Source organism: Salarias fasciatus, chromosome 9 (genome assembly GCF_902148845.1).
Source record: "Salarias fasciatus chromosome 9, fSalaFa1.1, whole genome shotgun sequence".
Lineage (NCBI taxonomy): Eukaryota > Metazoa > Chordata > Actinopteri > Blenniiformes > Blenniidae > Salarias > Salarias fasciatus.
Window position 1 is genome coordinate 1536260 of NC_043753.1, and position 19907 is coordinate 1556166.

Consider the following 19907-nt stretch of genomic DNA (forward strand, 5'->3'; position numbering starts at 1 on the left):
TGAGTCCCTGTCCCCCTGTCCTCTGAGTGTGTCTCACCGGAGGAGACTTTCTGCAGAGACAGAACCTGGACCTTCCTGTCCTGAGCTTGGAGTTGAGGATGGATCTCTTCAGACGCGGGGAACGTTGAACCGGCCCGTCTCTGACGAGTCCCTGTGTTCCAGATCACCGTGGATCCGTCTCCTGGTGTCCTGCCGGTGGTCCAGCTGTCCGACCTTCAGGATGTCCTGTCTGCCGTCCACCAGCAGGGCGGCGACTGGGTTCTGGACGTTCAGCAGCTGCAGACCAGACGTTCCACCGTTCCTCTGTACTGGAGGCTGCCGGAGCAGTTCCAGGGAAACCAGGTACCCCACCCTGCTGTCTCCGCCCGCTGCCGCTGTCCACCTGGCTCCACCGAGCCGCGGACCCTGAGGAGGTCAGGCATTATGGCTGTTCTCATGACGGTTCGGCCTCTATGGGGGTCCAAATAGTTTATTCAGGATTATTGTTCAAACGATTTGGTCCAATCCGTACATTCCACCCTACATTCAAATATATGTCTGAACTTTAAATTTAACGAACAGCTAAATGTCTTAAAATGCAGTAAACATTGTAGACAGACAGTCGATTTTATTCTGAAAATCCGGATGTTGCAACCGTTGTTTTTCCTGTTTGGTACGATTTCGTCTGTGGAGCTCGATCCGACTCCGGCGGATCAGGAACCGGACCTGATGCTCCCCAGTGCTGCTCCTCTGGATCGGTTCAGTGCTGACAGCTTAGACCTGGTCTGGTTCCGGTCATGAGGCAGATCAAGCTTGACCTTGGTGCTGACCTTGATTTACACTGAGTGATGTCCAACGTCTCCAAGATTCTTGTGACATATCTTTTTGGGTGAAGGTGTCGTTTTCCCTTGAAGAATCCATTTCATCTGTCATGGCTTTGAGCCAGAACGTACTGAGGTGTAGAGGGAGCGGCTCCACCCGCTAGTCTGGAACAGGACTGGTTCCAGCCCTGCTCTGCTGCTCACACAGCTGTGCTCTGGTGTCTTCTGGTCACATGACCTCCTGTGACGAAGCCTCAGTTATGTGAGGTTTTGGTGAGTGTGGTTCAGCTTTCTCCTGCGCCGCGGTGATCGGTGGAGCTGTGGAGGCAAGGAAGGACTCGTGTGACAAGTTGGCATAAAGCCTGATTTACGGTTCTCCGTCACGGCAGCGCCGTACCTACGCCGTCACTGAGCATGTCTTGCTTCTGCGTCAAGGGAACGCCCTCCTCTGCAATTTCACTGCCGAGCGGCTAGGCGGGCGTGGCGGTGTCTTTGTTTATGTGTGGGTGGCTCTTCGCGGGTCTGTTGTTTCTCCTCCGGTCAGTCAGAGGCAGCAGCGGCGACAGAGCAGCTGTGTCTGGAGCAGCAGCTCATCAATGTGGAGCAACAGATAACGCTACTCCAGTTGTTGTTGCGCAGGCGACGCAGGAGACGTTTGCGGAGGTGGTCTGTCCGACCATTAAACCAGTCGAGGACGATATCACGTAAAGACCCGGAAACTACGTTCTGAGCGGACCAATCACAGCCCTCGACATTCACGACGCGTGGTTAGGATTTTTGGGAGGTGCGCGTCAAGTCCTAGCTTAGGGGCTGCGTAGGGGGCTGCGTCGACCTCGGAGCTGCTGCGTTGCTGCGACGCAGAAACATACAAAGGCCTTAAAGCTGCCATAGGCAGGATTTTGCTAGTTAATGCTAATTTTTATGTTTTCTTTGGATTAAATGTTAGAGTATCCATTGATAATCCTTTAGGAGTGTAGCATAATTGCACTACCGTGAGGGCGCAGCGTTTCCATCTGTCTCTGTTCTGAGCTGAAAAGGAATCTCAACAGCTCCAGGTATCTTTGACCAATCAGAAGAGCCCCTGAGGCTCTAACCGTGATTGGTCGAGGGGCGTTCGTCGCACATTCTTGTGGGAGGGTCTTAACTTGTGTAAGAGCATGATGTCAGAGAAAACAGGACAGGATTGGCTGTGCTGGGTTTCAAATTGCCTTCTTAGATGGGTCAAATCGCCATCTTGCTTAGGTAACCCTAAGCAAGATGGCGGAGATGCTGAATCCTGCCGACAGCACCTTTAAGACCAGTTGCTTATGAGACCGATTACCAAAGCGTGCCGTCTCCAGGAGACAGAGCAGCTGTGGAGATGTGGACAAACCTCGTTGGTCTGGGTGTGGAAGACTGTCTGGTCACTTGGGCTGAGTGGTGGGTGGTGGTTGGTGGTGGTTGGTGGTGGTTGGTGTGAGTTATTGTGGTATTGCACCGGTTTGTCTCCTGCTGATTGGTGATTGAATCAGAGTTGTTATAATTCGGCGCTGGTTTTCCGGAGCCGTATGGGTGGTTGTGACGCGGCACAAGAGCTCCCTACTCGCAGACGCCCTCCTGACATCAAACACTGTGGTGAAAAAGCTTCTCTGTGGAAACAGTGGTGTGTTCCACATCTGGACCGGCCGCTGGACAGAATCCAAACATCACTGCTGAAGAGAGGGTCTCGGGGTTTTTGACTGGAATAGGCGGTTGAGCCCTGGCGGCCCTCAGTCAAGTCCCTGTTTTGCTGCAGTAGTTTCATCAGCAGAAAATCCAACCAGAAGACATGGAGCCATGGAACCATGGCACTGAGCATCATGGGAGACTCCACCAGAGTCTGAGGATTGCTGGAGCACTGACACCTGGTCCCCCAACTCCACCAGGCTAGGGGACTCCCGACGAGCAGTTAACTGGATCAGACTCCCAGTGTGAAGGACCCCCCCAGTGTGAAGGACCCCCCAGTGTGAAGGACCCCCCAGTGTGAAGGACCCCCGCTCGGGAAACATTGTAGTCAAACGTCTCTGTTTCAGACGCGTCTCTGGTTCAGCCGTCCTCAGTCTGACGGGTTTTCTCTTATCCAGCTGGTTCTTCTGTTCAGTATCGATAGTTGGCAGATCTGGTTTTTAGAGAGGAACCAACTGTCTCTTTCAAGGTGTGTTTATTGTGTGTGTTCTCTGTGTGTTTCTCTCACTGTGTGTAGTTGTTGTCATACGGCGGCCTGTTGTCGTACATCTTAACCTTCTACGCTGAGGACGGTTCAGGGTTGTCCAATCAGGAGCCTCAAGTGCTGCTGAGGGGCGGGACTTTGAGAAAAGTTGTCATCTACACCGACATGACTCCGCCCACCAACGGCGTGAGGACTCAGCACAGCGTCCGCCTGACGGAGGTAAGGCGGCGAATCACGCTTCTCCTGGAGAACGTGTCCATGTTCCAGCTGTCTCGATAAAGAGCTGTGTGTGTGTGTGTGTGTGTGTGTGTGTGTGTGTGTGTGTGTGTGTGTGTGTGTGTGTGTGTGTGTGTGTGTGTGTGTGTGTGTGTGTGTGTGTGTGTGTGTCTCAGCACCGGTGGCGGTACTTTAACTCCGTCCTGGAGACGGCGGTGAGCCGAGACGACTTCATGCTCGTCCTCAGTGATGTTGAATATTTGTTGATCAAAGCTTCATACGGGACGAGACTGGAGCAGAGCAGGTGGGTCACAGACCGTCAGTCGCAGACCGTCAGTCGCAGACCAACACAGACCGTCAGTCGCAGGCCGTCAGTCAGACTGTAATGTCCTTCAGGATCTCCAACATCACCATGGAGACAGCTGTTGACATGGACGAAGGGTCAGAGGTCAGAGGGGGTGGAGCCACGTTGATTGAGTCCTGTGTCTGTCCTCCTGGCTACAGCGGACGATCCTGTGAGGTAACCATCTCATGTTGCCATGACAACCAGTTCAACCACACACCAAGTTATCCGTGAAGTCATGAAATCAGAAAACATGAAATACTGACACTCATCTGTTCACCCTGTCTCTGTCTCCCTGACTGTCTCTCCTGTCTCTCTCTGTGTCTCTCTGTCTCTCCTGTCCCTGTCTCTGTCTCTGTCTCCAGGAGTGTGCGGCAGGTTTTTTCCGTCAGCCTCTCTCTGAGTTGTCGTCTCGCTCTCAGAAGTCGATGTTTGTTCTTCCCTGTGTTCCATGTCGCTGCAACAACCACAGTGAGAGCTGTGACAGCCGGACCGGCGACTGTCAGGTGAGGCGGCTCGGGGGAGGGGGTTTCGACGACTCGGTGGGTTGGCGGGCCGTTGGCTCATTGGGCCAGTGGCTCGACGGGTCAGTGGATCAAAGGGTCGATGTTTTAATGGGTCGACGGGGTGGTGGTTTGGCGGGTCGACGAGTCGGTGGTTTGGCGGGTCGACGAGTCAGTGGTTTGGCGGGTCGACGAGTGGATGGTTGTGCAGGTCGATGAGCCGATGGTTTTGCGGATCGACGAGTCGGTAGTTTGGCGGGTCGACGAGTCGGTAGTTTGGCGGGTCAACAAGTCGGTAGTTTGGCGGGTCGACGAGTCGGTGGTTTGGGGGGTCGACGAGTCGGTGGTTTGGCGGGTCGACGAGTGGATGGTTGTGCAGGTCGACGAGCCGATGGTTTTGCGGATCGACGAGTCGGTAGTTTGGCGGGTCGACGAGTCGGTAGTTTGGCGGGTCGACGAGTCGGTAGTTTGGCGGGTCGACAAGTCGGTAGTTTGGCGGGTCGGTGAGTCGATGGTTTGGGGGGTCAACGAGTCGGTAGTTTGGCGGGTCGACGAGTCGATGGTTTGGCGGGTCGATGAGCCGGTGGTTTGGCGGGTCGACGAGCCGGTGGTTTGGCGGGTCGACAAATCGGTAGTTTGGCGGGTCGACAAGTCGATGGTTTGGGCGGGTCAACGAGTCGGTAGTTTGGCGGGTCGACGAGTCGATGGTTGTGCGGGTCGACGAGTCGGTGGTTTGGCGGGTCGACGAGTGGATGGTTGTGCAGGTCGACGAGCCGATGGTCTTGCGGATCGACGAGTCGGTAGTTTGGCGGGTCGACGAGTCGATGGTTGTGCGGGTCGACGAGCCGATGGTTTTGCGGATCGACGAGTCGGTGGTTTGGCGGGTCGACGAGTCGATGGTTTTGCGGATCGACGAGTCGGTGGTTTGGCGGGTCGACGAGTCAGTAGTTTGGTGGGTCGACGAGTCGATGGTTGTGCAGGTCGACGAGCCGATGGTTTTGCGGATCGACGAGTCGGTGGTTTGGCGGGTCGACGAGTCGATGGTTTGGCGGGTCGATGAGTGGATGGTTGTGCAGGTCGACGAGCCGAGGGTTTTGCGGATCGACGAGTCGGTAGTTTGGCGGGTCGACGAGTCGGTAGTTTGGCGGGTCGACGAGTTGATGGTTGTGCGGGTCGACAAGCCGATGGTTGTGCAGATCGACGAGTCGGTGGTTTGGCGGGTCGACGAGTCGATGGTTTGGCGGGTCGACGAGTGGATGGTTGTGCAGGTCGACGAGCCGAGGGTTTTGCGGATCGACGAGTCGGTAGTTTGGCGGACCGACGAGTCGATGGTTTGGTGGGACGACGAGCCGATGGTTTAGCGGATCGACGAGTTGGTAGTTTGGCGGGTCGACGAGCCGGTGGTTTGGCGGGTCGACGAGTCGATGGTTTGGCAGGTCGACGAGTGGATGGTTGTGCAGGTCAACGAGCCGATGGTTTTGCGGATCGACGAGTCGGTAGTTTGGCGGGTCGACAAGTTGGTAGTTTGGCGGGTCAATGAGTCGATGATTTTGCGGGTCGACGAGTCGGTAGTTTGGCGGGTCGACAAGTCGATGGTTGTGCAGGTCAAGGAGTCGGTAGTTTGGTGGGTCGACGAGTCAGTGGTTTGGCAGGTCGACGAGTCAGTGGTTTGGTGGGTCGGTGATTTGGCGGGTCGGCAGGTCGGTTGTTTGGTGGGTCAACGGGCTGACACTGGTTTTCTCACATTAGTGTGTTCATGTTTTTTTTTTTTTTTTCAGGACTGTAAACATCACACCAGTGGGAGGAGCTGTGAGCTCTGCTCCGCTGGTTACCATGGAAACGTTAGTGGCTTCATCAGTGACTGTTCACCGTGTGCCTGCCCCCTACTGGACAACAGGTAACACTGCACCTCCTGGTCTGTTCTGATGACCCTGTGACGTTTGCAGCGCCTGGATCCTGTCTGTGTGTGACTGTATTTGTGTGTGTGTGCGTGTGTGTGTGTAGTTTCAGTGACACCTGTGTGTCAGATGGGATTCTTGGTGATTTCCGCTGCACTTCCTGTCAGATGGGCTATGAGGGACGGTACTGTGAGAGGTGAGTGTTTCTGCGACGTTCAAACTGATTTTCCAGAAGCTAATTTCTCTTGTGTGGTTCTGCAGGTGTGCGACCAGTTACTATGGTAACCCAGGGGTGGTGGGTGGAGCCTGTGTGCCATGTGACTGCAGTGGGTGGGGCTCCGTTCAGCCACTCTGCGACCACCTGACTGGACAGTGTGAGTGCAAAGCTGGGGTCAAAGGTCAGTCATGTGACCGGTGTGAGGATCGGCATGTGAAGCAGGGAGCCGAGTGTGTATGTGAGTAACAGCACCACACACACACGCAAACACACCTCCCGTCCAGGAGTGTGACTGGTGCTCTGCTCTTGGCCCAGCGTGTGGCGACGGCTGCGCCAGCGTTCTGCTGGACCAGCTGGACCAGCTGGACGGGGTCCGGCGCTCTCTGGATGTGAGCAGCGTTTCCTGGGCGCCGGTCTGGCAGCTGGTCAAGGTGGAGAACCGCAGCAGGAACCTTCAGGTGAGGACGGGATGGAACGACTGTCTGTCAGTCAGTCAGTCAGTCAGTCTGGTCCAGGGTGGTTAGAACCCGGTCCAGGCTTTATGTTCCTTCACGTCGGGTGTGTTCTGTGTTCCTTCAGGCCGTGTTCTCCAGCAACTCGTCTTTCCAGCTCCGTCTGTCCCGAGTGGACGACGACTTGGATCAAGTGAAGTTGGACCTCAGCGTTCTGGTGACCCAGGTTGGAGTTCTGCTCGGTTCTTCTCAGTGTGTTCCCCGTCAGGGAACCCTGACTTGGAGTCCCAGTGTCATGCAGAACCAGTCCAGACTGGATCATGTGTCCACTCATGTCCCACTTCTGATTGGACAGCTCAGACATCTGACAGAGGAGCTGGACGGAGTGGACATGTCCACCAGCAGAACCTCCAGCAGGGCGGCGCTGCTCCAGGAGAACATCAGGATCCTGCAGGAGAACATCAAGGGTAAGACAGAGAGACATGAGGACGTGGACCAAGACAGGGACCAGGACGGGGACCAGGACAGGGACTAGGACAGGGACCAGGACAGGGACCAGCAGATCAACCCTAAGGGCTTGTGATTGGTCAGAGCTGCAGATGGAGGCGGAGCAGATGGAACCCGGCACAGAGGAGGTGGATTCAGCCAATCAGATCCGTCTGATGAAGGACGCCCAGCTTCTACTGGAGGACATCAGACGTGTCAATCAAACAGCAGCGAAGGAAGCAGCCAATCAGGAGCTGAGGTGACTGTAGAGTGAGAAGGAAGGAAGGCAAGAGAGAAAGCACTGCTGACGTTGTCCCTGTCTCTCTGTCTGTCTCTCCAGCCTGTCTCAGTCTGTCCTTCATGTCCTCCATGTGGACTTCCTGTCTCACAGTCTCTCAGACAGACTCGCTCCACTTGGTTCCAGTTTAACTGCAGCTCTGGACGAACTGCAACAAGCAGAGAAACACCTGGAGGAGGCGTCACAGAACAACAACCGGAGCCTCGGCGTGCTGGAGACGACAGCGGGACTGCTGCAGCAACACCGGGTACACACACACGCACGCACGCACGCACGCACGCACGCGCGCGCGCGCGCGCGCACACACACACACACACACACACACACACACACACACACACACACACGTATAGAACACCGTCAGCTCTAGACACCAACCATTCTGCATCATGACGAAGGTGAGACTGAGGAATGGAGGAACTCTGCAGAACCATCAGTCCAAACCTCCGCCTCCCTCAGGCTAGAGCTCCATCAGTCTGATCATCCACCTCCACCAGGGTAGATATACTAGGGAACAGGGAGCGTCAGGCTTTCTTGATTTCTGGGAGAGAATCTACTGTATGAACGTGAAAGATTTCTTTTCAGTTGTCGTCAAACAAGTTTAGTTTTAGAAAAGTTACGTTGAAAACAGAGAAAATGTTGAATCTAATGAAGACTAATGAAAAGATTCTCTGGAGAGAAACAGCCTCTGTGATTGTTCTGCCCTCACTGGGATCTGTGTGAATTCAAGCTGGGTAGACAGACGACTGGTCCAGGATCAATCTGCCAGGTACAGGTACAGGTACAGGTACAGACCAAAAAGCAAACTGGAGATTGTGTTTTCGTCTTCCTGCCCGTCCCGCGCCACAGTCAACCAATTCATCACAACTGAAATATTAAACAAATCCACCTTCAGGTCCAGTCCGTCCTCAGATGGATCAGGAGCTGCTGTATTGGAGCAGCGCCCCCTGCTGGATGGACTGATGTTCTGTCTCTGTCCCTCTCAGGACGTCCACCAGGACCTGCTCGTCCTCTGTGGTTCCGTTGAAGGACACGTTGAGGACAGTCGGTCGTCTCTTGGATCTGCCGTCAGTCTGATGGAGGACTTGATCAACAGCAGCTCAGTGAGAGTCGGACTGTAATGCTGGCGGTGTCCAGAAGGTGGAGCTGATGGTGCTGATGGTGCTGATGGTGCGTTCTCTCACCTGTCCAGCAGGTGGACGTGTTGTCCAGCCAGCTGGAGCAGTGGCGCCCCCTGCTGCGGAAACAGGTGGACACTCTGGTGGTCGGACTCAAGACGACAGACGCTCTGGAGAAAGTTTATCGTGCAGAAAGCCACGCCCACCTGCTGGAGAGCCACGCCTACCACATGCAGAGGTAGGGGCGTGTGTGTGTGTGTGTGTGTGTGTGTGTGTGTGTGTGTGTGTGTGTGTGTGTGTGTGTGTGTGTGTGATTAAAACATGCACTCTGTGTCTGCAGCTCTCTGTCTTCAGTGAGAAACATGTCTCAGAACGGCGTCCGATTGGCTCAGATAAGAAATGACATCACAGATAGAGTTGACTCCGCCCACCAGGCTGCTGCCACCGCACTTCAGTCTGCAGCTGCAGCCGTCAACATGGTGAGACCGGAACCCTGATCCGGACCCAGACCTGGACCTGGACCTGAACCTGGACCTGAGTCTGTCTGTGTGTGTGTGTGTGTGTGTGTGTGTGTGTGTGTGTGTGTGTGTGTGTGTGTGTGTGTGTGTGTGTGTGTGTGTGTGTGTGTGTGTGTGTGTGTGTGTGTGTGTGTGTGTGTGTGTGTGTTCAGACCAACATGTCAGAGGAAAGCGAGGCCAAACGAAACGTCAGTCTCAAGGTTTCAGAAGCGAGTCGCCGAATCAGAGCGGAATCTGAAGGTGAGGCGACCTGAATCCTTCAGATGAACACATGAATTCTCCACTTTAACCCATGAATCAAATTTCTCAAGTTTCCACCTGTTTACCTTCCAGAGCTGCAGAGAAACGTCTCCGTGGCAACCAGCAGACTGTGGCTGGTCAGAGAGGACATCTCCAACTTCACCCTTCTTCTCAGCCAGCCAATCAGAGAGCTGCAGCGCCTTTCCAACGGTGAGACTTGTTCATGTGTTCACCCCATCCTCCAGCTTCATGTGTTCATGGATTCATGTGTTCACTCCGTCCTCCAGGTGTTTCCCAGCAGCTGCAGCAGGCTCAGCTCGGGGCTGCAGCAGCTCGCTCCGACCTGCAGGCGGCGCTGCAGCGGCTGCACGGCTTCACCGAGCGGCTGCAGGAGTCACGGACGACGCTCGCAGACGCCGCCGCCGCCGCCACGCAGACGGACGCGCTCATGAGCCAGACGCAGGCTGCAGGTTTGATTCCTCCAGCACTCGCTGCGTTGGGGAGCTCCGGTGGTCATTTGACAACATTTTATCTCCACATTTCAGCCAATGAGGTGCAGCACAGGCTGGAGGAGGCGGAGCTTCGGACACAGCGTCTGATGGACAGGATACAGCCGCTGAGCATGCTGGGAGAACGGCTGGGCAGGAACCTGTCAGATATCAGAGACCTGATCAATCAGGCCCGGAGACAGGCGGCATCGGTACAACACACACACACACACACACACACACACACACACACACACACACACACACACACACACACACACTCACGCACACTCACACTCACACTCCTTCCTGCATTCCTTCCTTGTTTAGTTCTTCGTATTTCAGTAGAACAACCTTCTGCTGCTCCACGGAGGAAGCTGCTCTGAAGGCTTCTGATTGGTCAGACACTGAGAGCTCCGCCCCTTTTATGTGCACGTTAATCTACATTATAGAACGTTATCTGGATCTGATAATCCAGATTACAGAGAGATATCGGGGTCCGCTACTCTTGATTAGAGAGAGAGATGTGACCACCAGTCCATGGTGACCAGCTGTTGTCATGGTGACCAGCCAGCTGTTGTCGTGGTGACCAACTGTTGTCATAGTGACCAGCTGTTGTCATGGTGACCAGCCAGCTGTTGTCGTGGTGACCAACTGTTGTCATGACTACCGGTCATAGCGACCAGCTGTTGTCGTGGTGACCAGCCAGCTGTTGTCATGGTGACCAGCTGTCGTGTGTCCTCAGATCAAAGTTGCCGTGGCTGCAGACAGAAACTGTGTCCGGACGTACAAACCAAACATCCAGTCGAGCAACTTCAACCAGCTGAGTCTGACTGTGAAGACCAGGACCAAGGACAACCTGCTGTTCTACCTGGGCAGCAACACAACGGTCAGGACACACACACACACACACACACACACAGGGAACTATGCTGTCACTGTGTAGTCATTGTCGTTGCTTTTTAAAGGTGCTGTAGGCAGGATTTTGCTAGTCAATGCTAATTTTTCTGTGTTTTCTTTGGATTAAATGTTAGAGCATCCATTGATAATCCTTTAGGAGTGTAGCATAACTGCTCTACCGCCAGGGCGCAGCGTTTCTGTCTGTCTCTGTTCTGAGCTGTAAAGGAATCCCGACAACTCCAGGTATCTTTGACCAATCAGAAGAGCCCCTGAGGCTCTAACCGTGATTGGTCGAGGGGCATTCGTCGCACGTTCTTGTGGGAGGGGCTTAACTTGCGTAAGAGCGTGATGTCAGAGAAAACAGGACAGGATTGGCTGTGCTGGGTTTCAAATGGCCATCTTAGATGGGTCAAATCGCCATCTTGTTTAGGTAACCCTAAGCAAGATGGCGGAGATGCAGAATCCTGCCTACAGCACCTTTAACTGTGGCTTTAGTGAATGACTGTACTTTGTTCACGGTGTTGTAGCTCTGTGTGTTTCTCATGTTTGCTTCTCTAATGTGTCTTTGTAGCGTTGTAGCTCATTGAGCCGCGGTGGTTTCTGTTTCAGGCGGACTTCCTTTTGGTAGAGGTGCATGATGGGAAAGTGTCCCTGCAGTGGGATTTGGGTTCCGGGGGAACCAAGCTGGACTTCACCGGAGTCGACATCACCAACAACAGGTGGACCAGAATCAACGCCACCCGGTAAACGGCCGCCGTCACTCGGACCGCATGTTGCTGAGCTGTGTCCAACTGTGTCCGACTGTGTCTCCGGCTGTGTCTGGCTGTGTCCCCGGCTGTGTCCCCGGCTGTGTCTCCGGCTGTGTCTCCGGCTGTGTCTCCGGCTGTGTCTCCGGCTGTGAGACCATCCGGGGTAGAACACTGGATGAATCAGTGGAAGGTCTGGAGAACATGTTGGGTTCTGCATTCTCAGATAGATCAGTTTGAGCCGGTTTGTGCCGGTTGTGGTTCGGGTTCGGGTTCGGGCTGGTTCGTGTGTTCCCTCCGACCAGGGCCCTGCTCTGGCTCCGCCCCCCCCCCTTAACCTTCTCTCCTCATGGCGAATGGCGATGGGCGGCAGCTCACCGGAGCGCTCCGGTATCAAACAGCTGACCGGTCCCGTCCTGCCGCTGACCCTCCGGTTTGACCCTCAGGTCCTGCCGTAGCGGTTCTACCAGACTGTATCTGTCTGTCTTTTAGCATTTAGCATGTCGTTAGCTCTCACTGACCAGTCCCCGTGGTGACGTCCTCCAGGTTCGGGTCCCGCAGCACTCTGTCGGTCCAACAGCTGGACTCCGGGTCAGGTCCACTTCCTGCCGTGACGGGAACGTCTCCAGGGTCCTCCAGGGTTCTAGACATCGACAGAAACACTGTTCTTCACATCGGAGGGCTGGGACCAGACACTCAGGTGAGCCCACACGGTGCAGGTAGTCCAGGTGGTCCAGGTGGTCCAGGTGGTCACAGGAATGTCTCCCTCTGTGTCAGGGTCCTCCAGGACTGCGGTCCTCGTCCTTCCAGGGCTGCCTGGGCGAGGCGTCTCTGAATGAGAAGAACATCGGTCTCTGGAGCTACGAGCGGCAGGACGGACAATGTGGAGGCTGTTTCAGCAGGTGGAGCACGCCGCCACCCGTTTGTCTCCACCCTGTCTCTGTCTCACCCTGTTTCTGTCTCCACCCTGTCTCTGTCTCACCCTGTCTCTGTCTCTCAGCCCCCAGGCGGAGGAGACGTCCTTCCACTTCGATGGATCTGGATTCTCATTGGTCCAGAAATCTCTGCGTGCGACGTCCACGTCTGTCGTGCTGCAGTTCAAAACTCTGTCCCCTGCTGGACTGTTGCTCTACCTGTCCTCCAACAACACCGTGAGACATACACACACACACACACACACACACACACACACACACACACACACACACACACACAAACACACACACACACACACACACACACACACACAAACACACACACACACACACACACACACACACACGTATTCCACTGATGCTTCCTGTGTCCTGCAGAGGGACTTCCTGTCCATGGAGCTGGTTAAGGGACACGTTCACCTGACCTTTGACCTTGGCTCAGGCGCTCTCATCCTGACCTCTAAAAGGGTTTACAACACGGGAGAATGGTTCAAGGTCACCCTGCAAAGGAACAGACGCAAAGGTTCCACCTCTGACGCTACACTATTCCTACAGCTCTACAGCTAATGCTACAGTATTACAGCTAATGCTATAATATTACCGCTAATACTACAGTATTACAGCTAGTGCTACAGTATTACAGCTAATGCTACAATATTACAGCTAGTGATACAGTATTACAGCTAGTGCTACAATATTACAGCTAATACTACAGTATTACAGCTAGTGCTACAATATTATAGCTAATGCTACAGTATTACAGCTAATACTACAGTATTACAGATAATGCTACAATATTACAGCTAGTGATACAATATTACAGCTAGTGCTACAATATTACAGCTAATACTACAGTATTACAGCTAGTGCTACAATATTATAGCTAATGCTACAATATTACAGCTAATACTACAGTATTACAGCTAGTGCTACAATATTATAGCTAATGCTACAGTATTGCAGCTAATGCTACAGTATTACAGCTAATACTACAGTATTACAGCGAATGCTACAGTATTATAGCTAATGCTACAGTATTACAGCTCGTGCTACAGTATTGCAGGTAATGGTACAGTATCAGAGCTAAGGCTGTAATATAGCTAATAATACAGCACTACAGCTAAGGCTACAATATTACAGCTAATACTACAGTATTACAGCTAATGCTACAATATTACAGCTAATGCTACAGTATTACAGCTAATCCTACAATATTACCGCTAATACTACAGTATTACAGCTAGTGCTACAATATTATAGCTAATGCTACAGTATTACGGCTAATGCTACAGTATTACAGCTAATGCTACAATATTACAGCTAGTGCTACAGTATCACAGCAAATGCTACAGTGTTACAGCTAGTGCTACAATATTACAGCTAATGCTACAATATTACCGCTAATACTACAGTATTACAGCTAATGCTACAGTGTTACAGCTAATGCTACAGTGTTACAGCTAATGCTACAGTATTACAGCTAATGGTACAGTATTACAGCTAATGCTACAATATTACAGCTAATGCTACAGTATTACAGCTAATGCTACAATATTACAACTAGTGCTACAGTATTACAGCTAATGCTACAGTATTACAGCTAATGCTACAGTGTTACAGCTAATGCTACAGTATTACAGCTAACGCTACAATATTACAACTAGTGCTACAGTATTACAGCTAATGCTACAGTATTACAGCGAATGCTACAGTATTATAGCTAATGCTACAGTATTACAGCTCGTGCTACAGTATTGCACGTAATGGTACAGTATCAGAGCTAAGGCTGTAATACAGCTAATAATACAGCAATACAGCTAAGGCTACAATATTACAGCTAATACTACAGTATTACAGCTAATGCTACAATATTACAGCTAATGCTACAGTATTACAGCTAATCCTACAATATTACCGCTAATACTACAGTATTACAGCTAGTGCTACAATATTATAGCTAATGCTACAGTATTACGGCTAATGCTACAGTATTACAGCTAATGCTACAATATTACAGCTAGTGCTACAGTATCACAGCAAATGCTACAGTGTTACAGCTAGTGCTACAATATTACAGCTAATGCTACAATATTACAACTAGTGCTACAGTATTACAGCTAATGCTACAGTGTTACAGCTAATGCTACAGTGTTACAGCTAATGCTACAATATTACAGCTAATGCTACAGTATTACAGCTAGTGCTACAAAATTAGAACTAGTGCTACAGCACCACATTTAATGCTACAGTACTACGGTTTATGCTACAGCGTTCCTGGCCTGCTGTTCTACCATCATTCATGTTGCTGTGATCCAGGTTATCTGTCCATCATGGCAGCCAACCAATCATCAGAGAAGGAGGTGTTGGAGGCGGAGTCTCCGGGAACGGCGTCAGACCTGAACCGCTCTGACCTGGACCCGATCTACATCGGGGGACTTCCTGCTTCCAGACCAATCAGGTGAGAGTTCGGCGGGTGGGGACACTGTGGCGTCCACTGCAGGCCTCCTCAACTGCTTGTCTCTGTGGTTGCTAGGCGACAGCTGGTGTCCAGGTCATATGTGGGCTGCATCAAGAATGTGGAGATCGCTCGGTCCAACTTTGACCTGCTGAGGGACGCCTACGGAGTCCGGAAAGGCTGCGTGCTCGAGGTGCGACGACCTGTCCTCTGTTTCTGCATGTGAAACCAGGAGGCCTTGAACAGACCCACCACAGAGACAAAGACACGCGAGGACAGTGATGGCCACTCGTCTTTCCACTCGTCCCCGCTTGGCCGTGCTCTGCACGGTTGGCTTTAGCCGGCCTCGGCCCTGGTCCACTTCCACTATGCAGAGAAACGGGGGGAGTTGTCATGGCAATGCAACACCAAACCCGAGTGTTTATGGGACAAACAGAAACACAATGACATCATGACGCGTCCACCAATCACTGAAATGTTTATTCAGTCCAATGTACACAGCTATTTCCACCCAGAGGACAGAGGAATGGGTGTCTCACTGTCTCTGTCTCGCTGTGTCCCTGTGTCCTCAGGCGGTGAGGAGTGTGTCGGTGTTCTCTCCTGGGTTCCTTCAGATCGTCTCACAGTCGTTCTCCCAGGAAGCCGAGCTCCTCTTCTCCTTTACCTCCAACAACCAGTCAGGAGTTCTGCTGGCCGCCTTCAGTGAGAACCGAGCTCAGCGTCAGGTGAGGTCACATGACACCTGGACACACCTGGAGACACCTGGAGACACCTGAGCACACCTCGACACACCTCGACACACCCGGACACCACACCCGGACACCACACCTGGAGACACTTGAGCACACCTTGACACACCTGGAGACACCTGAGCACACAGTTAAAGGGTCCTAGTATCAGTCTTTGAGAAGTGAAGACATTGAATAGTGTAATTGTTTTGTCTCACAGGACACTGACACTATTTCCTTTGTGTGTGTGTGCGTGTGTGCGTGCAGCATTTCCTGTCAGTTCACCTGCTGTCAGGTGACCTGGAGGCGGAGTTTGGTGAGAGAAACGGCGTCTCTCGCCGTGTTACTGTGACAAAACCTGTGGGAGGTTCCTTCAGTGACGGAACGCAACACTCTGTGATCATAACCATCAACAGGAAGTACGTCTCTGTCCAACGTCTCTGTCTCACCTCTCTGTCTCCTCACCTCTCTGTCTCCTCACCTGTCTCACCTCTCTGTCTCTCAGGTCACTGTCTCTGCAGGTGGACGAGGAAAAGGTGAAGTCTGTCTCTCTGTTTCCGGGCGGATTTTCTCGCCTGTCTCCAGCGTCCTTCTTCATTGGTGGACTCCCGGCAGCTGTCGGGTTGCATCTGCCAATCAGATTGCAGGGTTTATCTGCAACTTTCAGAGGCTGCATCCAACACGTAGTGATTGGAGGAGCGTGAGTCTCTCTCTCTCTCTCTCTCACACACACACACACACACACACACACACACACACACGCACACGCACACGCCTGTTGACTGGCGGCTCTCTGCAGGCTGGTGGACCTATCAGGAGCTGTGCTGTATGAGGGGGTGGAGCTAGACCGCTGCCTGTTGGAGCAGAGGGCGGAGCCTGTGGTGTTCCCCGATGATCAAGATATTGAAGCAACACCGGACCCCGCCCACCTCCCTGTGGCTCCGCCCACACACCTGAGTGCCCTGACTCCCGCGGCGCAGACGGTGAGCTCCGGGACGAACGTCCCCCCCGGCGGTTCCGCCGCGGCGCTGACGGTTCCGTGTTCCGCAGTGTGCGTCACAGCAGGAGAACCACTTCCTGCCGTCGGCCGCTCACTTCGGGTCCTCCAGGAACAGTCACATGACCTTCAGCATCAACCCCGGCGCCGTCCGCAAGAGGTCAGCCTGTCCACTGTCCCGTCCGGTGTCTCTGTTGTCTCTGATGTCTCACGTGTTTCTGTTGTTGTGTCAGTGTGTCAGTGAGGTTGTCGGTTCGAAGCTGGGCTGAGGACGGGCTGATCCTCGTCCTCTCGGACTCCAAGCAGATGGACTTCGTGGCGGTGGGACTGAGACGGGGACGTGTCCTCCTGTCGGTGGACCTGGGGAAAGGCCCGTCCTCCGTCACCTCGTCCGTCCCGGTGAACGACGGCCAGTGGCACGCGGTACGTGGCGGCGAGCGGCTCGTTGGACCGGCGGTCCGGGGACGACTGAACGTGGACGTTTGTCTCCCAGGTGACGGCGGAGCTGAGCCGCCGGACGGCGTCCCTGTCGGTGGACGGTTCGAGTCCCGACGTCGCCTCAGTCAGAGGAAACCAGCTGGACGTGGACGGAAGACTTTACCTGGGAGGACTACCTGCTGCTGTCAGCGGCCGCCGGATCAACGTACGCGCACGCACGCACGCACGCACGCACGCACACACACACACACACACACACACACACACACACACACACACACACTCTCTCATTGTGTCTGTCCCCTGTCCTCAGGTCAGCAGCAGTCTTCCTGGCTGCATTCGGTCCGTCAGTCTGAACGGCGCCATGTTGGATCTGTCGGCTCCGGCCTCGATGCATGACGTCACTTCCTGTTTCGCCAAGGACCAGACAGGAAGTTACTTCAACGGCAGTGGATACGCCGAACTCAGTGAGTGACCGTGTGACGTGACGTAGCAGCGAGCGGAACGGGCGGAGTTCACACCCTGTGTGTGTGTGTGTGTGTGTGTGTGTGTGTGTGTGTGTGTGTGTGTGTGTGTGTGTGTGTGTGTGTGTGTGTGTGTGTGTGTCCAGTGCATCATGGTTATAAAGTGGGCTCAGACCTGACCGTGTCCCTTGAGTTCCGAACCAGCCAATCGGACGGCGTGTTTCTGGGGATCAGCAGTGCCAAAGTGGACGCCATCGGTCTGGAGCTGGTGGACGGACAGGTCGGTGTGGCGCCGCTGTCGTCACGGAGACGAGAGTGACGGGAGTGACGCTGTTCTCTGGCCCACAGGCGGTCTTCAACGTGAACAACGGCGCCGGCCGGGTGTCGGTTCGCTCCGCCGCCGGCCTGCTGTGTGACGGGCGCTGGCACCACCTGCTGGCCAGGAAGACCAAACACAGCCTGAGTCTGCTGGTGGACGGGCGGAGCTACTCCACCCACAACCCCTACCCACAATCCACCTCTGCTGAGACCAACAACCCTGTTTATGTGGGAGGCTTTCCTGGTGAGACATGACCTGTCTCTCTCTCCTGTCTGTCACCGGTCTCGCTCTTGTCTCACCTGTCTCTCTCTCTCACCTGTCTCTCTCTCTCACCTGTCTCTCGCCTGTCTCTGTCTCACCTGTCTCTCTCTCTCACCTGTCTCTCTCTCACCTGTCTCTCTCTCTCTCACCTGTCTCTCACCTGTCTCTCTCTCGCCTGTCTCTGTCTCACCTGTCTCTCTCTCTCACCTGTCTCTCTCTCACCTGTCTCTCTCTCTCTCACCTGTCTCTCACCTGTCTCTCTCTCGCCTGTCTCTGTCTCACCTGTCTCTCTCTCTAACTTGTCTCTCTCTCACCTGTCTCTCTCACCTGTCTCTCTCTCGCCTGTCTCTGTCTCGCCTGTCTCTGTCTCACCTGTCTCTCTCTCTTACCTGTCTCTCTCTCGCCTGTCTCTCTCTCACCTGTCTCTCTCTCACCTGTCTCTCTCTCTCACCTGTCTCTCTCCTGTCTCTCTGTCACCTGTCTCTTTCTCGCCCATCTGTCTCACCTGTCTCTCTCTCTCACCTGTCTCTCTCTCACCTGTCTCTCACCTGTCTCTCTCTCGCCTGTCTCTGTCTCGCCTGTCTCTGTCTCACCTGTCTCTCTCTCTTACCTGTCTCTCTCTCTCGCCTGTCTCTCTCACCTGTCTCTCTCTCGCCTGTCTCTCTCTCTCACCTGTCTCTCTCCTGTCTCTCTGTCACCTGTCTCTTTCTCGCCCATCTGTCTCACCTGTCTCTCTCTCTCACCTGTCTCTCTCTCACCTGTCTCTCTATCTCTCACCTGTCTCTCGCCTGTCTCTCGCTCACCTGTCTCTCGCCTGTCTCTCTCTCACCTGTCTCTCTCTGGCCTGTCTCTGTCTCGCCTGTCTCTGTCTCGCCTGTCTCTGTCTCACCTGTCTCTCTCTCTTATCTGTCTCTCTCTCTCACTTGTCTCTCTCTCACCTGTCTCTCTCACCTGTCTCTCTCTCTCGCCTGTCTCTCTCTCTCACCTGTCTCTCTCCTGTCTCTCTGTCACCTGTCTCTTTCTCGCCCATCTGTCTCACCTGTCTCTCTCTCTCACCTGTCTCTCTATCTCTCACCTGTCTCTCGCCTGTCTCTCTCTCACCTGTCTCTCTCTGGCCTGTCTCTGTCTCACCTGTCTCTGTCTCACCTGTCTCTGTCTCACCTGTCTGTCTCTCAGGGGGAATCAAACAGAACTGTCTGTCCATCAGCTCCAAGTTTCGAGGATGTTTGAAGAACCTGCAGCTCATAAAGTCTCACCTGCGGGACACTCTGGATCTTAGCTCCACCCACTTCTCACTGGGGGTCACGCCCCTCTCCTGTCCTGCTGCCTGAAGGCTCGGCCCGCTCTGATTGGTTCCTCACTGTTCCACCTGGCGACTGCGGTCTGCTCTGATTGGTTCAGGTTAATAAAGGTTCTGAAACTCGGGCTGTTGGTCTCTTGAGTCGTTTCTCTCTTTTCTGTGTTGTTCTTCTGGACAACATTTCCCACAATCCTCCTGGGCAGTAAATCCCTCACAGCTGCAGGGCGGACGGGGTGGGGGTTTAATCTGTAATCCATGTGGGCGGAGCCTAATCTCTCTGTCTAAAAACCAATAATCCATCCAGACAGCAGGGACACACAAACATCGGTCCAGCTTCACTTTCCCTCCGTCCCCGGAGCCCGTCCTCAGGTAAGAGTCTTCATGTTCTCCCCAGAACCCAGGGAACCGGGACCGGAACCGGGACCAGAACAGCAGCGCTTCAGGTGACGGATCGCTGAGCTCAGAGGAGAACGTCCACTCAGAGGGACACATCAGCAGAACCAGTCTGAACCGGTTCCTGTGTGGACGAACCAGTGGGGAACGTCCAGGACCTGATGGAGAACCAGGTCCGAGCTGGAGGAACCTGGAACCACAGCAAG

General features: G+C 53.7%; 1 protein-coding gene across 1 annotated transcript in view; it reads left to right on the forward strand.

The window, feature by feature from the left end:
• Nucleotides 1-19339, forward strand: part of lama1 (laminin, alpha 1) — a 31726-nt gene extending 12387 nt beyond the window's left edge. The window contains exons 31-68 of the mRNA XM_030100018.1: nucleotides 163-342; nucleotides 3022-3207; nucleotides 3381-3508; nucleotides 3601-3724; nucleotides 3913-4053; nucleotides 5829-5947; nucleotides 6055-6144; nucleotides 6210-6403; nucleotides 6481-6623; nucleotides 6745-6843; nucleotides 6973-7084; nucleotides 7209-7362; nucleotides 7528-7648; nucleotides 8388-8504; nucleotides 8597-8757; nucleotides 8860-8998; nucleotides 9349-9487; nucleotides 9565-9747; nucleotides 9823-9977; nucleotides 10511-10654; nucleotides 11275-11408; nucleotides 11958-12111; nucleotides 12189-12313; nucleotides 12412-12562; nucleotides 12725-12869; nucleotides 14663-14804; nucleotides 14880-14994; nucleotides 15374-15526; nucleotides 15797-15948; nucleotides 16035-16229; nucleotides 16329-16512; nucleotides 16580-16686; nucleotides 16760-16949; nucleotides 17020-17169; nucleotides 17278-17431; nucleotides 17575-17708; nucleotides 17777-17990; nucleotides 19185-19339. Coding sequence (XP_029955878.1) covers nucleotides 163-342; nucleotides 3022-3207; nucleotides 3381-3508; nucleotides 3601-3724; nucleotides 3913-4053; nucleotides 5829-5947; nucleotides 6055-6144; nucleotides 6210-6403; nucleotides 6481-6623; nucleotides 6745-6843; nucleotides 6973-7084; nucleotides 7209-7362; nucleotides 7528-7648; nucleotides 8388-8504; nucleotides 8597-8757; nucleotides 8860-8998; nucleotides 9349-9487; nucleotides 9565-9747; nucleotides 9823-9977; nucleotides 10511-10654; nucleotides 11275-11408; nucleotides 11958-12111; nucleotides 12189-12313; nucleotides 12412-12562; nucleotides 12725-12869; nucleotides 14663-14804; nucleotides 14880-14994; nucleotides 15374-15526; nucleotides 15797-15948; nucleotides 16035-16229; nucleotides 16329-16512; nucleotides 16580-16686; nucleotides 16760-16949; nucleotides 17020-17169; nucleotides 17278-17431; nucleotides 17575-17708; nucleotides 17777-17990; nucleotides 19185-19339 — 5583 coding nt within the window. The remainder of the gene's footprint in view (nucleotides 1-162; nucleotides 343-3021; nucleotides 3208-3380; nucleotides 3509-3600; nucleotides 3725-3912; nucleotides 4054-5828; nucleotides 5948-6054; nucleotides 6145-6209; nucleotides 6404-6480; nucleotides 6624-6744; nucleotides 6844-6972; nucleotides 7085-7208; nucleotides 7363-7527; nucleotides 7649-8387; nucleotides 8505-8596; nucleotides 8758-8859; nucleotides 8999-9348; nucleotides 9488-9564; nucleotides 9748-9822; nucleotides 9978-10510; nucleotides 10655-11274; nucleotides 11409-11957; nucleotides 12112-12188; nucleotides 12314-12411; nucleotides 12563-12724; nucleotides 12870-14662; nucleotides 14805-14879; nucleotides 14995-15373; nucleotides 15527-15796; nucleotides 15949-16034; nucleotides 16230-16328; nucleotides 16513-16579; nucleotides 16687-16759; nucleotides 16950-17019; nucleotides 17170-17277; nucleotides 17432-17574; nucleotides 17709-17776; nucleotides 17991-19184) is intronic.
• The last annotated feature ends 568 nt before the right edge of the window (nucleotides 19340-19907 follow it).